This window comes from Cydia pomonella, chromosome 5 (assembly GCF_033807575.1).
Source record: "Cydia pomonella isolate Wapato2018A chromosome 5, ilCydPomo1, whole genome shotgun sequence".
Taxonomy (NCBI): Eukaryota; Metazoa; Arthropoda; class Insecta; order Lepidoptera; family Tortricidae; genus Cydia; species Cydia pomonella.
This window is the reverse complement of record NC_084707.1, coordinates 8337851-8355081: the sequence shown is the minus strand read 5'-3', so window position 1 is coordinate 8355081 and position 17231 is coordinate 8337851. Positions and strand designations below refer to the sequence as shown.

The 17231-nt window shown below is 34.6% G+C and overlaps 1 protein-coding gene across 1 annotated transcript; it reads left to right on the top strand.

Moving 5' to 3' along the window:
- Positions 1-621: 621 nt before the first annotated feature.
- On the top strand, positions 622-17154 carry LOC133517637 (transmembrane protein 18). Its single transcript, XM_061850989.1, has 4 exons — positions 622-798; positions 1130-1247; positions 7051-7199; positions 10640-17154. The coding sequence occupies exons 1-4, from the start codon at positions 742-744 to the stop codon at positions 10757-10759; spliced, it is 444 nt and encodes a 147-aa protein (XP_061706973.1). The 5' UTR covers positions 622-741; the 3' UTR covers positions 10760-17154.
- Positions 17155-17231: the final 77 nt, after the last annotated feature.

Genomic DNA, 17231 nt, shown 5'->3' with positions numbered 1-17231 from the left:
TTTTGGCGCGAAAGCATTTGTCAAAATATATTTTGTTAATTTAACATATTTAAAGCCGTTTTTAGTATAAAAGTTGAATTTTAGGGCAACTTTTAGTTAATATAGAACGTAATACAAGCGTTTCAAAAATTGGAAACTACCCTATTGAAATCTATCACGAAAATTTGTTCCTGAGTTATGGATGATTTCTAGAAAAAAGCGGTGAATTTGCGAATTTCGGTGGTGGTGGCGAGGTTCGCGGTATGTCCTCAAAGGTCTCTCTCGTGCATCTCTTTCGGCATGTTAACTTTAAAGCTATGAGTACGTTGTATTTATTGACGTTTTTGAAAGCAAGGTGTATTCTGGTAATCTCGGAAGGAAACCGGGTACCTAATCTCGAAAGTTATTATAGAATCAGATAGTCCCTCTTCGGAATTATCCACCACTTATTTAGTGTTTTTCCTTTCGGAAATACCCGAATACACCTTACTTATTAGCATTGTATACAAATATAATTGTGTATATAGTGTAGCATTGTATACAAATACAACCTTTTTTTTGTTAATATTAATTCCGAGATATTCTTTGATTCCGAGCACACCCTAAACTTTAGTTTATATGTGTTTATCTGTGGATTGAAATGTCACAAATTTACAATTCTATAATTCGTACAGCTATTTTATGTTATTTTGTTGTGTGTCTAAAATCGGTTTACAAAAGTAGAGTTTTAATTAGTAAGAAGAATAATCTACTTTTCCAGTTATGGAAGGTTTTATTGAAGTGAATGAAATATCTGACTTCGTTTCATATATCCGCAGTGTAAGTATTAGACCTTGATACCGCAATACATCTATTTTTTTACCTCTTTCTGCTGTAATTCTGATTATAAAGATTCTGCGTAGGTGTTGGGAGGCGTAAACACCGTGAAACTTCTAAAAAAAATATATTAGTACTTAGGAATTTAGCCTAGATCTAAACATGAGACGAAACAGAATTTTAGGCATTGAATCGAAACCGACATTAATTTATACTCAATACTACTGGTAATATACTGTGATTCAACTTTAGGACTATACACATATAACTGAACAATCAATGAAGACATGTCTGCATAGACTTAATTCCAAGTACTATTTAATTATTCTTTCAGATTGAATGGCGTGATCCCTGGCTGATAGCTTTACTCTCTTTTCACATTCTGGTAACATTTATGTGCTTCTCTACAAGGAATTATGGAAACTTTCAAGTTATGCTGTTTATAACATTATGTAAGTTAATTTTCCTTTTCTCTTAAACCTTTGACATATAAGTTTCTACGTAGAGTACAACAGTAATGTATTGTGGTTGGTGATCAAAAACCGCGAGTTCATCTTGGGTGTGCTGTAAAGAGCAGATACAATTTTTCTTGAAAAGAAATGCAAAACATGGTTAAAATATTGGACAGGATCCTTATCTTTTTTAACAGACAAGAGATTAAAAAAAAAAGCAGAATGATTGCACCTCAACATATATGTGAGTAATGTCAATAACTACTATAGTAAGTTACAATATATGTTAACAATTTAATGGACCTAGTCTGAAATAAATATATTGAATTGTAGGCTTTCTGACATGGGCAGGCAATCAGGTACAGGCAAATTTTATTTACAATGTCTGCCCCCCCCCCCCCCCCCCCCCCCAGGCCTCAGCAATATCAACTTGCCCCCCCCTGAGGTTACTGGCTGCCTATGTCAGTTTTATTTGTTTTTCGTCAATTTATAGTTGTTTGCTGATAAAGAATTGATTGCATTTTGTAACAGTTTACAATGTTGAATTCATTAATCATTGTGCTTATGCTGATATATTGTATGATAACGAATTGAATTATAACATTTGAACCTAGGCATTTGGAACACTTTCAATCACATTTATAACCGGGTCTATAGCAAACTTATTTTATTACGTTTATTTACCGACACCGACAACAAATTGAATTATTTATATTTATACCAACAAATAGGATGGACTTTTAAATGGGCTGGTATGGACTGCTATGAAAATTATCATAAGAGATCTGCCTTAATTTAATAAATTATATTTTTTTATCTACCAATTTTCGTGAATTGATGGACAAGAAAAGCATATTCTTTGTATAAAGGAAATAAATATGACAGTGATACTAGTTCTTTTTAGAATAAAAACTCTTAACACGAATTCACTGCCAGAAACCCACCAGGCTCAGTCCGTAGTTTCCCATGTTTCTAAGAGTGCAACTAAGCTCAACCAAAAAGGGTGGGTATAGTTAGAATTTTTGAGGTGTCCAAAAGACATCTGACAATTTGGACGCCTAAAAAATTATAATTATCCTCTAGCCTCATGTAGGTACACATCAAAACTTACCAAACCAAATTCAATTATCTTCTTCTTCTTGGTCCTCGCCTTATCCCGTTACGCGGGGTCGGGTCGGGGTCGTCTTGATTTTGAGGCGCCATCTATTCCGCTGTTTTGCATTGTCGACAGACAGGCCACATTCTTTCATGTCCTTCTGGACGTTAGTCATCCACGTGGTCTGTGGCCTGCCCTTCCCTCTCTTTTGTGTAGTCATGGAAAGGCACTTTTGAACAATATGGTCATCGTGTCTACGCTGCACATGCCCAAACCATGTCAGTCTAGTCTCAGTTATTTTCTCTGTAATAGGTGCAACTTTGAAACTCCCCCTTATGTGCTCATTGCGCACTTTATCCTTAAGTGTAACTCTAAACCAAATACAATTATGATTTGCCAAAAATGAAGATTGGTAATATGATAGAATGGGAAATGGGGGCTTTTTTAGGTCTTTGGGCGGCTAGAAGCGAACAAATATTAAAAAAGTTTATGAGACGTCTCCAAATATAAAGCTAGTTGTAACCTCATCTCATTTTTGAAGTGAAAACTTCTTTAGCGGCGCTGTGCACTTTTTGTGATGGGGAAAAAATGTTAAACTCGCGACAGATTCGTCAAATTGAAAATTCGTAAGACGGACACGTGACCTGATCGAAAAACTGTTACCATGTCATTGAAGCCAGTAGACCGCCGCCGGCGCGGCGTAGGACACGAAGTATTGTATTTTACCACATGAATGATAGTACTTTTATGCTGATAATTAAAGCAATTCGTGCAAAATGATTCCCCAACCATTCCAAAATATCAAAAATGCACAACGTTAATATTCAAGTTTTTGGATAGCCTGTTTGGATATTTAAAACATGCAGGTTACTGCAGAAAACGGCATTTTTTATTTTTTTATTATTATTCATAATTACATTGTGTCTAATATGTACAGTACACCTTACTCACTATAATAAAAACATAGTCTAAGATTTTAAAATTACCATTCCATTGCAATTCTATCTATACATGTAATTTTTACCTCACTGCTCTTAAATTAATAAAATAGTTCCATGTTATTAACTTGTTACATACTAGGTACCATGTTATTATTTTCTCCAAGGTCTTGGGTAATACTGCGTGTCATTGGCTGAATAATGAGCTGTATTTTTAATGGCTGCTTGCATAATACACTAGTTATGGGCATTTAAATTGCAAATCCATTATTTAAAGTTAAAGTAAATCTTGAGGTTTAGGAAAGGATTCTGGGTTTTAAAATATCTACAGGACATAAATATGTCAATGGTTTATGGTTCTCATTCTTGCTATTTTATATAAATCAAGGGTTACTAAACCTTACTATAATTAATACTGGCGACCCGCCCCGGCCACGCACGGGTTACACAAAACCTTAACAAATTATACACCTAAACCTTCCTCAAGAATCACTCTATTGATTGGTGAAAACCGCATGAAACTCCGTTCAGTTTCAGTAGTTTTGAGTTTATCGCGAACATACATACATACAGACAAATGCGGCGGGGACTTTGTTTTATAAGGTGTAGTGAGTGATTAATGACTGTTGTGCATATATTTGGTAATTTATAATATTGTGATTGTGTGAACACCGAAACTTAAGTGCGTAGTCAACACGCATAATGGAGGGTTCCTCGCGACTCACAAAATATAATGTCTATTTTCAAAACTTTTTTTTTTTATATAAATGGCTGTGACATACAGACAGACAGCAGACAGACAGACGGACGGACGGACATTAGGAAACTATGAGGGTTCCGTTTTTGCCATTTTGGGTAGAAGGGTTAATCGATCTATTAAGTAAATACCTTCACGATAACATTTTAGTCCCTAGTGAAATTAACAACGCATTGTTACAAATAACCATTGTTTTCCTACATTTCACAATAATGAAATGTCTAGTAGTTACTTCTGTAGTGTTGTCGGTTACCTTAGGCCGTCAAGGACACAAGCCACTTAGTGTAAGCCTCGTATGGTATTGAAATGGTAATGTGCGTATCTCAAAACGAATGTTGAATATTTTATATACGTACCTCCAACTCCAATGGTAGGTATAAGGGGGATTCAGAAAAATATGTACCCGTTTTGCCCTGATTATTATTAATTTTCCATACAAAATTCATTACTTAGTCATTTTTGTAACTGTCCATACAACATGTAGGGTTAACTGCGTTACAAAACAGACAATTAAAAGTGGGACACTTTTTTATTGCTTAAATCGATAGTGCTTGGGAATCTAAGTAGAAATAACCCAAAATGTGTTATGTTCTAGAAAAAGTACAGTACAGGGTACACCTTTTTCCGAAAATGCTCCATAAACACAAAAACGCCAACATGGGGAAAGCTTCGCGAATTGAATTTTTTTTATCGCTGATTGTACTTTTCTTTCCATAGGCAATTAATACTCATCGAGAATTATCTAAAAACCCTAAACATAATTAGATTGTGTTGTTTTATCACAGAGTTCTCCCCCCCCCCCCCCACCATCCATCCATCCATTATCAGATCAGCTCGATGGTACCATAATATTTTTTAAATTTTACTTGCATGATTTAACCCGTACAAACATAGTTACATAGATATGCAGACATTGCATACATTGAAAGTTAAATAAAAGCTTGTAATAAAAAGCATTTGAGAGTATTTTTTTATCTGTAGGTATACCTGACTTAAATGAAGAGCTACTTGACAAGTTGGACAGTCTCCTTAATAATTGTATCCGCTTTATCTTCTGTCTCCGGAAATATGATCATGTGTCCTCGTTTCGTTCCCAGTTGGGCTGGCTCCCTGTTCGTCCACGGCGTAATATTCGTATGCTCTGCACTCTCTATTCCATTCTCAATTATCCACACTCCCCTGAATACCTTAGACACTTCTTTCACTTTTATGGTGCTTCTCGTGACCGTCAATTTCGCTCTACTGGCAATCTCTCTCTTTCTATCCCCACTCATAGAACAAGCTTCATGTCTAACTCTTACGCCATTCAGGCAGCACGTCTCTGGAACGGTCTTCCCCCTAACATTAGAAAAGCCCCCAAGAAGTTTGCTTTAAAAAATCTGTGCGTGATTTATTTGCTGGCAGTTTAAAGATCAATTAAGTATCAGTATCACGAATCGGTTATGTATATATATATATATTTATTTATTTATGTAATGTATGTATGTGTTTAAGTAGTTTATAATAAATTTATGTGTATTAGGACTCTAATTCTTTCAATAACAATTTCTAAACGCACCGCCTACAATCTTTTCTGCTTTGCCCTAAGGTTGACTGGTAGAGAATGCCTCATGGCATTAAGTTCGCCTTTTGTACATTAAGTTTTTCTTTTGTGCAATAAAGTTTTAAATAAATTACCTATTTTTGTCGAAACTAATTGTGTCACTCCTAGTTTTTCCAAGTCAAATCTCAGAGGTTAAGATTGTAAAATCGAAAAGCGTTATCTGCCTTAAGGGGGTCCACGCCAATGACCTTCGATCTGAATCCCTTAGTTTTCTGATGTTTTTTGTAGCTAATCATAATAACAGCAACGGATTAAGCAATATAGTATCCCATATTTACTTCAAAGTTCACTGTCTTCGAGATATTTGGCATCAAATTTGAACAATTTTAGGTGTAAAAGAAAACGGGTTTGTATGTGTTAATTAGTTTAAAATTAAAATCTCTGACCAGTTTTTAGAGACGTCAAAGACGAACCCAGATGTGTAGATTTGCACATATAAAATCCTTCGCAGCAATCGAGTAACGAAAAAAGTGTTTTTTTAGACAATGTTTAAAAAATATATAAAAAAATAAGTGTTCATTTCTTTCAAAATCCGGCAGACCAGAATGGTGATAAAGGATTGAAGAACCGATAGCCGTTTGTCTTATAATTCTATCTATAGTGCAAATGTAGGAGTAACAACTTAAAGCTAGTCAAAAATCGATGAATACCGCAGGGAGAATGTCGCTTTACTTATCGCTCTAAAAGGTTCATCGTACAATTATCATTATCAGGGGTCGGACAAAAAGTGCGGATGACGTAAAAATGACGTAATCTTGCACACAGGATGATGTTTGAGTTTGTATTTAAACTTCCGTGTGACATGTAGTAACAAAGTAGTATTAATGAAGTAACAAAATAAACGTAAATAAATCCATGGAATTAATAATACAGGTGGTAGGGTGATGTAGTGAATAAAATAAATTTCACGAAACTTGTTACCATAAGGTATAATTATTTGAAATTAGTTAGAACAAGTCTGTGGGATCCTCAGATAAATAGGTTTAATAGTCAAAAGTGGGAACAGTAGGTAAGATTATCAGTATACGTGTTTGTCACGTACCTCCAAAAACGGAAAATTGCCACAATATTCGAGTAAAGATGACATGACATTTTAGAGCGTTTTCTTATACATTAGTAAATATAAATTTTAGCTAAATATAATCGTGAAGATACAATAGCTAAACAGTAACGAAGTCAATTTATTGTTCATCTGATTGACAATGTGTCAGTCAAAAACGTACTTACTAATTTCAAGTGGCGATATCGTTTAATAAAGAGGTTGATAAATGATAAGTGATAATTGTTTATGAAAATCAAAAATACTATGTATTTGAAATAATACTATGTATTTGAAATCATCCTATAAGTGGTTTGACGTCATGCGCACTTTTTGTCCGACCCCTGATCATTATTATTTTCTTTTTCAGTACTTCTCGTCTATTTCTCCGAGAGTATAAACGAGGTGGCAGCAAGGAATTGGGCCCTGTTCTCCAGACAACAGTATTTTGACAGCAAAGGACTGTTTATATCAGTGGTATTCTCCATTCCAATATTGCTGAATTGCATGATTATGGTGGTGAGTAGACAAACCCCAAGCCACCATCGTCGTAATCATAATGAACCGCAACTACCGCAAGTAGGGTTTCTGTACGTCAGGATTTCCCCTGTTATATCAGGATTTTCGGTCCATAGTCAGAACCCCGCAATCCTGACAAAGGATCCTGGGGACTTCGAAACCTCAACCTACTACTAGAAGCTAGATAAAAGTTTGGAGTTGAGCAGAGGGAAGGGAAGTTTGGGAAGGTTATGCTGTAACAACATGGTGGCGAATTAAGGGGCTAGTAGTGGCTCAATAAAGGTTTTGGTATAGGTAAAGGATTTAATGGGCGGAATGTCAGCAGTTTTAGGGTGATGTCCGGACTTTTGGCAAAATATTCAAATTTTTCTTACCTTGACATGCAACAACATTTTTTTATGACCAAGTTTTTCCTGGACGATAGTTCATTATGTGGTTAAGGGAGACGTATAATGAAAACTTGTGAACATCAGCTGCCGATGCCGCTCCGTTGGTGACTATTGCTGTCCGATTTAATATCATCGAAATATGTCTTTCTTAACCTCTTAAGAATTTGCTTAGGCACTAATTCTTACGAACGGTTTGGCATCTTATCTTACCTGGAGAGAAAACAATAGGCCTTGATGTGATTATCGAGGCCATTAAATAAACCCATAAGTCCGGATTTCCCATAATCTTGAATAAAAAATATATAATATTCCATGACTGAATTTTTGTCACTGTATAAAATCTAATAAAAACTTTTTATAAAAAAAATCGGCTTCAAAAAGGATAAGATAAAATATTATCATTTTTTAAGTAAGTATATGCGTTACCAACTGATATGTTTGAAGTCGGTGCCAAGCCAAATTTTGAAGCATTCCATGATTTTGGGGCAATTCGATAAAGATCCGGCTATACAAGTAGGTATGTACAATACGTTGGATTGCCTTACACGACAACAATGAACATAGTTTCTATAGGTAGGTACCTAAGAACACACGATCGAACCTTCTTAGCGCAGTCCGTACCATGTTTGTCGGTATATTAGTATAAATCCAATTCGTTTATTTGCTGTTGTAATTTTTAAAGAGCGATTTTTACTAATTTTCGAACTGTCCATAGCACGCAGGTGTGGAATTGAGACTGAGTTAGTTACCTTGTTGTTTACTAAGTTCTGTTACTCGATTTGCAACCTCACTATTTCCGTTAAAACAAATGCTACCGAAAAAATAAAAAATGACAATGTGGTGGATTTGTGAGCTATAATTATATACTGCACATAACGCTTATCTCGTTGTATCTATGATGAATTGGGGCCTAAACGAGAATCGTATTGCAGTAATTGCGTTGCACAAATGTGGGCACCCGCCAAACATGATTTTGAAGTTGCTTGAAAACCTAAAAATCAACAAACAATTTGTTTATCGCACAATTAATAGTTACAATAGTACTCAGAGCTTCGATGACCGCAAGAGGTCTGGAAGACCACGCACCGTTCGGACCCCAGCTCTAATAAAGGCAGTGAAGGCGAGAATTGCAAGAAACCCCGTCCGGAAGCAAAAGTTGTTGGCAATACAGATGTCTGTGAAGAGATGCTCCCTAAAAAAAGTTATCGATGAAGACCTTAGACTACACGCTTACCGCAGACAAAAAGGTCATTTTGCTTAATGGACGATTAAAGACTATGAGGCTAGAGAAAAGTCGCGTGCTATTGAAGCGGTAGAGCGGTACGCACAAAATGGCCACCGAAATTTTTACCATTGAAGAATGTTGTAACCGTCAGAATGATAGAGTGTATGCAAAAAACAGTCAATGGGCGATTGCGGCTGTTCCGAGAGTGCAACGATCTCGTATGTGATGATTTGGCTGGGTGTGTCATTTTCAGGGCTAATATCAAATTGATGGTTTTTGAGAGAAAATGCTCATTTGCTTAAGAAAACATCCAAATCACCGTACACGTGCTTTTAAAAAATGAGGAGTTCCCTCAATTCCTCATGGATCCCATCATCAGATCAGAACCAAATTAAAATGGGACCAACTTGGAAGTAACTCCTATCAAACAAAAAAAATTACTCAAATCGGATCACGGATGTCGGAGTAATTGGTGAACATACATAAAAAAAAGTAAAAAAAAAAAAACAAAAATAGCCATAACCGAATACAGAACCTCCTCCTTCTCTGAAATTGAAGTCGGTTAAAAAGTAATGAATGAATAAAGTTCCGATTTTTTGTGGGTTAGGTAATTTAAATCTCTTTGAAGAAGACTAATTTGAGAATTTTCTTCAAAAGTCTTAAAACCCTTATCATCACACTTTTTATGAACTATTAAATAATAAATAATAATACATGTACACTTTTTTTGCAAAGTTTATGTTATAAGGTATATATATACCTTTTTTTATGGCGGCTATGGAATTATTACTTATCAAATATATTTTTATAGACAAGTACATTAGCCAGTGGACTTGTAGGATTCGAGCCGAGTAATTTCCTTTCTATTTTCCTGCAAATGTTAAGGCCCATGTGTATGTCCACACATACAGATATTGTTACATACGAACTAAGTAGGTACTTCATTAATGAATACCATAAGCTTGACACAATCTAATTAGGTAGGTATAAAAGAGTAGAGTTCACTTAATCCTTTTTAGGGTTCCGTAGCCAAATGGCATAAAACGGAACCCTTATAGTTTCGCCATGTCCGTCTGTCTGTCTGTCTGTCTGTCTGTCTGTCCGAGGCTTTGCTCCGTGGTCGTTAGTGCTAGAAAGCTGAAATTTGGCATGGATATATAAATCAATAAAGCCGACAAAGTCGTACAATAAAATCTAAAAATTTAATTTTTTTTAGGGTACCTCCCCTACACGTAAAGTGGGGGTGAATTTTATTTTTCGCTTCAACCCTAGAGTGTGGGGTATCGTTGGAAAGGTCTTTCAAAACTAATAGGGGGTTTTCAAGAAACATTTTTTGATAAAGTGAATATATTCGGAGATAATCGCTTTGAAAGAAAAAAAAATGTGTCCCCCCTCTAACTTTTGAACCATAGGTCCAAAAAATATGAAAAAAATCGTGGAAGTAGAGCTTAAGAAAGACATTAAATGAAAACTATAGCGGACATGATCAGTTTAGCTGTTTTTGAGTTATCGCAAAAAGTTTTCCCTTCATAGTAAAAATACTTATTTTAATTAGGTACTGATTATGCAAATTTGCCTGTTTGTTTAACTCGGGTGAAAGGTACCATTTACTACACTTTAAGCTCCAGTTTAGCTTATTGTGACGGAAGAGTAACTACGGAACCCTACACTGAGCGTGGCCCGACATGCTCTTGGCCGGTTATTCTTATTTTAATTTTATTTCATTTGGTTCGGATTATTTCATGATTTCGTTTTAAAACAACCATGTACACAAACCCTAAGTCCACACAATTTGCACCCTTTATATATACTTTCTCATATTTCAGGGTTCATGGCTGTACCAATCCACGCAGATAATGACCAACATCAAGAAAGCACAGTTACGGCAGCGGCTGAAAGAGCTCAACATCAACAGAGAGCAACAAAAACACATCAAGTCAGACTAAATGATAAGATACAGGTACCGATATGATACTAAATAGCAGATATTTTATCAAGCAAAAACTAGCGAAATGATATCCTGGTCACGGCACCACACTTGTTGTAAGAATATTGAAAAAAGTTCTTAAAAATAACTCTGGAAATTATTAAAGTATTTAGTTTTTGCAGTAGATAGAATATCGGCATTTTTGGCAGTGATCGTGTGGAAACAAAGTACCTATGATATCCTTAGTAATCTAGATCGAGTATCTATTACTAGAACAGTTGCAACACTTAACGCTTAAATGTCGGCCTAAAGCCCCGAATAATTATGATTTTTTACTAGATTTAATATAATATTCGATCAGGTTACCAATGATGATATCATTTGGCGTAAAAGAGTATAAAATTTGCCATTATCATTAATTAAATTTGGTGTAGGAAATGTGATCAAAATTTGGATAAGAAATGTTATTATTATAAATACTGGCGTAGGCATTCTGTTCAAATTACTTTTTCAGAGTATTTTTATTAAACAATGTACTGACATTACGCATTCGTTTCTACACTACATATAAAATATACACGACTTCAAAAAATAAGTACGTGCTCTATCCAGATATTGCTATAAATTCTTTTGATCTATTTATTAACCTCCTTACTCATAAACGTGTACTAAAGTTACGATGCCGCTAATAATCGTTTGTCCCTTTCCGACGTATTGGTATGATGGAAAGGGACAAAGGATTATTAGCGGCATCGTAACTTTATTACACGTTTATGAATAAGGGGGTCACTGTCTACCTACTTTACGGAATATAGACAAAAGGAATATTTACGGCTCGCATTGACAAATTTTATGATAATCTACTATTTATAACAATATACTCGTAATTAACTTTCATCACATTTAATTTTTACTATAGATTAACAATCAATTCAGTGGCACCCTTCAACTAAAAAAAAGGATTTAGTACACGTACTGTGCTATCTAAGCTGTCATTCCAAATGTTTGATGATAAATAACACAAAATTGACAAGAAGAAGCTATCGCTTAGTGTTCGGTATACATGAAAAGATTACAATACGAAAATAAAGTACACATACACATACATATTGGCAGGTACTTGCACCAAATATCTAATCAAATTTAATCGACGAAGACTGTCCGTGTCCGTGTCCACTTACTTGAAGAATTTCTATGTTTTATAAGTGTAAGGTTTTTTTTGTTTATTTAAGACACTGCGATTTAAACTTAACTTCATTAGCTGCACTTACTTTCAGCTTTATTTATAAGGTTTTAATAAGAGAGTGAATAATATTTCCCAGCATTAAAATCCTAAGATGTGTTGTTGATAGCACTTGTATTCCTACTGCATTTTTTCCTACGTGTTTCTTGCATTTTCTTGTACTTAAGATATAAAACTGTATATTCTTTTCCAACAATAATCTGTTGTTGCCAGTTGTATACTGTTAGGGCGTTTTAATAAAAAATAACAAATCAAAACACCTGAATGTTAAAAACGCTCTGTTTTTTTTGTAAGCTTTCATACCTGCTTTGCCTCGGCAAGGTACACCCAGCTGCAAAAGTGCATGTTCACTTTATGAATGAATTCCATTCACAATGCGTCCAGTTGCAGTTCGCTGTACATACAGTCATAGAGATAAACCAGTCATAAAATGCACGCTGCTCCAACTATAGTACTCTAAACCTTCAATCATGGGCGTCGCCAACTGATGGGCTAGGGGGGGCAGTTGATATGGCCGATGGGCTAGGGGATGGCTGTTGATATGGCCGATGGCCAAGGGGAGAGAGAGGGGCGTACATTTAGTTACTTTACAGTTTTTACTCTTTAAGGGGAGGCAGCTGACTCCCTCTGCCACCCCCTGGCGACGCCCTTGCCTTCAATAGGGTCTGGATCTGAACCAGAACCCGGGACGGATGGATCTGCTTGAATTTTTTATTCCGGTTGAAGATACTTGTGGAGGTACTTACATTTTATGAGTGTTTTTACTCTTTTGTAAGATTGTTAATTTTCATTCATATAAGATTGTAAGTTTGCCGGAGGTTTGGGGAGCATGTAAATGGTTATTAGATATGAAACCTAAACTGTTGCCATGTATTTGTAGGTTTCGTGTGGAAATATACGATTAGAAAAGATAAAATAAATTTAACTATTATCACATAAAGTCGCTAGAATAGGTTTATTTTTATTTGTTATTGTGAATGTTTTTTTAAAGAATGATTACTTAAGGATCTATGTCGAAATTCTTTGTTATTTTACCAATTGTTGTTTTGTATATATTTTTTTATTTTAGTTTTTTTAGTTTTAAGTAAATTGATGCAGTTGTCTTTGTTTTAAACAAAATAAAAGAGGACGAGACTCATGAAAGGTAATTTTGACATTATGAGAAATGCTTTATTTTAATAGATGAAATAACATAATAAACATTCACAATGACTGTTTAAGTATGTTTAAGTTTGTGATAAATTATCTAGTGAAACTTGCGAAAGATTGAAGTACCTATATCTATATTACATTTTCGAAATATTCCTTGGAAACAAAAATAAGTGTTTTTTTATCTGATAAAGCATAATCAATTATTTATTTAATATAATTGTGCCGATACACTGTGCCTCTGTTATCGGACGATGGGCTGATAGAATGATGCTGTGAAACGTCATGGGTATAAATGCCATTATGAAGATAGATTTCTTTTATATTGAAATACAGTAATTTTTAGTCTACACTGGCGAATATGTTGTTTATATGTGAACAATATAACAATTTGTGCCTATATGTATATAATAGACAATAACTGGATTTTTTATAATGTTCTCTATTTTACCCGTTCTTATTATGGTATTATTATTTAATAGGAGATTATGTATCCTATTTCATTGCTGTCGATTGGATCTCGTTTTAATTAATTGTTTATTTTGCTTGGCAGAAGTGTTTTGGAAGGTCAGATAAAGTATATCTATTAAATAGTGATATCAAAATTATAAGATAACTTTACCTTCGCTTTGATTTCAAGACTAATCAATGCCATAGGTACACGTCTAATAATTATAGACTCAAATACAATTATTGATTACGTCCATACTAGTTTTAGATAATAGCATTTGCTCTAAGCCTTTGGTCCATATAAAAAAATATAAATATGTATACTTATATATATTCTCGTCACAGAACTTTAACCTTACAGTATAAGACCTTTTACCTTGTATAAGATCATTCAGAGCGTTTATATTTTTTTGAAGGTTTGGTAATAGACATTAGTTTACTTTCCACTACATCCACAGCTTAGGCAGGCACTCAAAAAGCGGATTCTATAGATAATATAGATATAGATCTATAGATTCAAGCTGATGCCTTCTGTATGGATAAAATATGACATTACAATATAATATATTATGGCGTGTAAATAAAATCCGAAACGTATAACTAGGTCTTACCTTCCTTTGTAAATGATCTACTTTCTTCTTTCTTTCTGCCATGTCGGTTATCAGAGCTCAGGGTCTAATGTAAATGATTTAATTTCTAATAGTATTTAGCAGGTGAGTAGGTAAATATCAAGACTGAGATGTGTGTGATTCATAACATATTGATACAGACTTTATTATATCATCTATAGGCATTTGGCACGATCATTACTATGTCCAATTATGACTGAAAGTGGTATTAAAAATTAGAAGGAAAAACTACAACTTGAAACACATAATAAACAGGAACTTTTCGTAAAAAAATTAATGATTTTACCCATGAAAATTGCCCGGAGATGATTATTTACTGTAGCTAATTTTAAATACCACCGTAGAGGCAATTTTCTCTGGTCCAAAGGTCTGTCCGCTCCTAAGCTCGTGCTATCATACTTTCTTTTTTTAATGTAGAAAATGAAATGAATATCTCACGTGCATATGAGTGATTGAGTACATTTAGATGTAACTTTTTTAATTATTTTATAAAAAGAAAATAAGATAGCACCAGCTCTGCTATTAATCCTAGTAGCTACTTCGCGCTACTGCGTTAGTTAGCTACTGACGTTGCCTATTAAAAGTTCGGAAAATCATCGACTAGTGTAAAGTATTGTCTAGAATGCGCACGATTTTATTATAAATAAAATCCAGAGAAGTTGTAGTAATGCCTAGAAATCTTAGTGCTTATGCTTGGGTTGCCAACACTATTGACGTCGACCAGGACAGAATTGTTTTTTTTTTTTACAAATAAATATTCGTCGCTCGTTCAGTGTAAGAAAGTACAGTAGAGTGATATGAATAATAGATACATACCTAAACGTAAGTACGAAGTAAAGTACCTACATATTTTAGTTTAAGTACTTACAGACAAAACCGATAAAAACACCAGTAGGTACATACATTACTACAAAGGTTAGATTACAAAAAAAACGAGTGGACTATTTCACCGAGAATTTTCCATGAATTTGGCACTCTGTCCTGTTATTACTTCGCTAAATTTAGTATCATCCAATTCTGTGTTTTAGTGTAATATTGTCGTGCGCAGTAGATTGTTGGAAAGCATATTGTTATAGTTGATTACTTTCTTAAATTAATTAGAAATAAATAACAATATGTCGTACCCACTTCACGTTCGGCCTTATGACAATTGCGTATTATGTATTTAAAATTAAGGCCCGAAATAAAAAAAAGTAGTGCCACAATACAAAATGAATGATTTACAACGACGATGTACATATGTAATTATTATTAAAAATCACTATATACTCGTATTTAAACTAGACTAAAGATAATTGAAATAATGATTTATATTTATTTTGATTTGTATAAATCTGTTTGCCAAGCTGTGTATAGTACCTACATATACAACATGTTTGTTGTCCATGGTACAAACAGCAACACTCTTAACTGTCCATCGGTGAACCTTATTCCTTTTGTAATAAGGTTCACCGGTGGACAGTTAACAGTGCGTGCGATGGTACATGTTAACGGGGACGCCGCCTTAAGCGCCAATCACATCCAAACTTCCCTATTGCTATCGAGCCCGAAATCAGTCCCGATGTCGGGCCTGATAAAGTATGGATTTAATTGGCACTTTAACAAATATTGGCTTTGTGTGCGATTAATTGGCAATAGCGGCTGTATAAGACCACAGTTATATCGATAGATATCTACCAAATAGTACGAAACTTAGGAAAAATCACATATTTGCCACGCTAGGAGCCCCCTATCACTAGCACGCATCCCATCACTTCGCACATAGACAATATGAGACTGAGATCTCTTCAATATTGTCGTACAATAACCAATGCACCTAAGGGGTGTATCGAAAAAAAAAACTTTAAATTTTAAGCGGCTGTAATTTTGTTTCTAACAATAAGGAAGATGACTACGGCTTTCTTACCGCGATAAAAAGTCTTATTATTAAATTATATTCCAATATAAATAATTTTGGTTTTACGGTGTGTATATAGAATAATACCTACACCAAAAATTGTTATTTTCCAAATAGCAAAAAAAAATATTGCAAATTCTTACATGCTTGATTTCGAAACCATTCGAAACAATTATCTCGAGGTTTTGTGCATTTCATAATAATTAACTTATCTAGTATGTTGGCTCTTGAAATGCTTGATGAAGGCCTCGAAGCGGCAGACCTCTAGGAACAACGGAACAAGTGAATTGCTAATAGAATTTATAGCGAAAACTAAGCATGCCTGTCATATTTGAGGACCGGTCTGCCCTAGTCGGTAGTGACACTAGTGATCCTGCCTAGGAAGCCGATGGTCCTGGGTTCGAATCCCGGTAAGGGCATTTATTTGTGTGATGAGCACAGATATTTGTTACTGAGTCATGGATGTTTTCTATGTATTTAAGATAGAAGATAAAAGCGAAAAAAAATAACAACTCCAGCAGGTGAGAGGCTGATGCAGGCAAATATGGAAAACAGCTCCGTAAAAAGCTGCTACTGAATGCGCTAGGAAGAAGCTGCCATCAATCCTACCGAAAAAATAATAATTAAATTCAAAGTAGTTTTTTTACTGTAGTTATTCTAAAAAAACATACGTTTCTTATCAATTGCATCCGGGTTTTTTTTTTCATTTGAAGTTTACAGATTTTTCTTAAAATGAGCTCATGATTCCCCAAGGGTGTAGGTGCTATTTTGGCGATGAGCGCCCTGCATTTGCCCTAATAACCTGTCAACACAGTTATTCATCGTATTGCAAAGAGTTGGCAATGATAGATATTAATTACATTTTTGTTTGGCAGGCAGATTGCATTTTGAGTCATTTATTTAACTATATATTTAAATTTCATTCACCAGATAATGCTTTAACCAGCTTGTTAATAAAATGATTTAAAAAATCCCCTATGCTTAAGGTAAAGGATTTTTACTTAATTTATTATGTATGCTTTTCAATAAAGTCGTGGATTACAATATTCAAGCGTTTTTATTTGAGCAATTTTTTTACCTGTCTGATAATGATAATCCAGTTTATAACATTTTCGGAATTTTT

Excerpts from the sequence above, each read along its gene's own strand:
- LOC133517637 (XM_061850989.1), top strand. The coding sequence starts at position 742 with ATGGAAGGTTTTATTGAAGTGAATGAAATATCTGACTTCGTTTCATAT. Across the intron at positions 799-1,129 it reads TCGTTTCATATATCCGCAGT|ATTGAATGGCGTGATCCCTG; the intron begins GTAAGTATTAGA and ends TTATTCTTTCAG. Across the intron at positions 1,248-7,050 it reads TATGCTGTTTATAACATTAT|TACTTCTCGTCTATTTCTCC; the intron begins GTAAGTTAATTT and ends TTTCTTTTTCAG.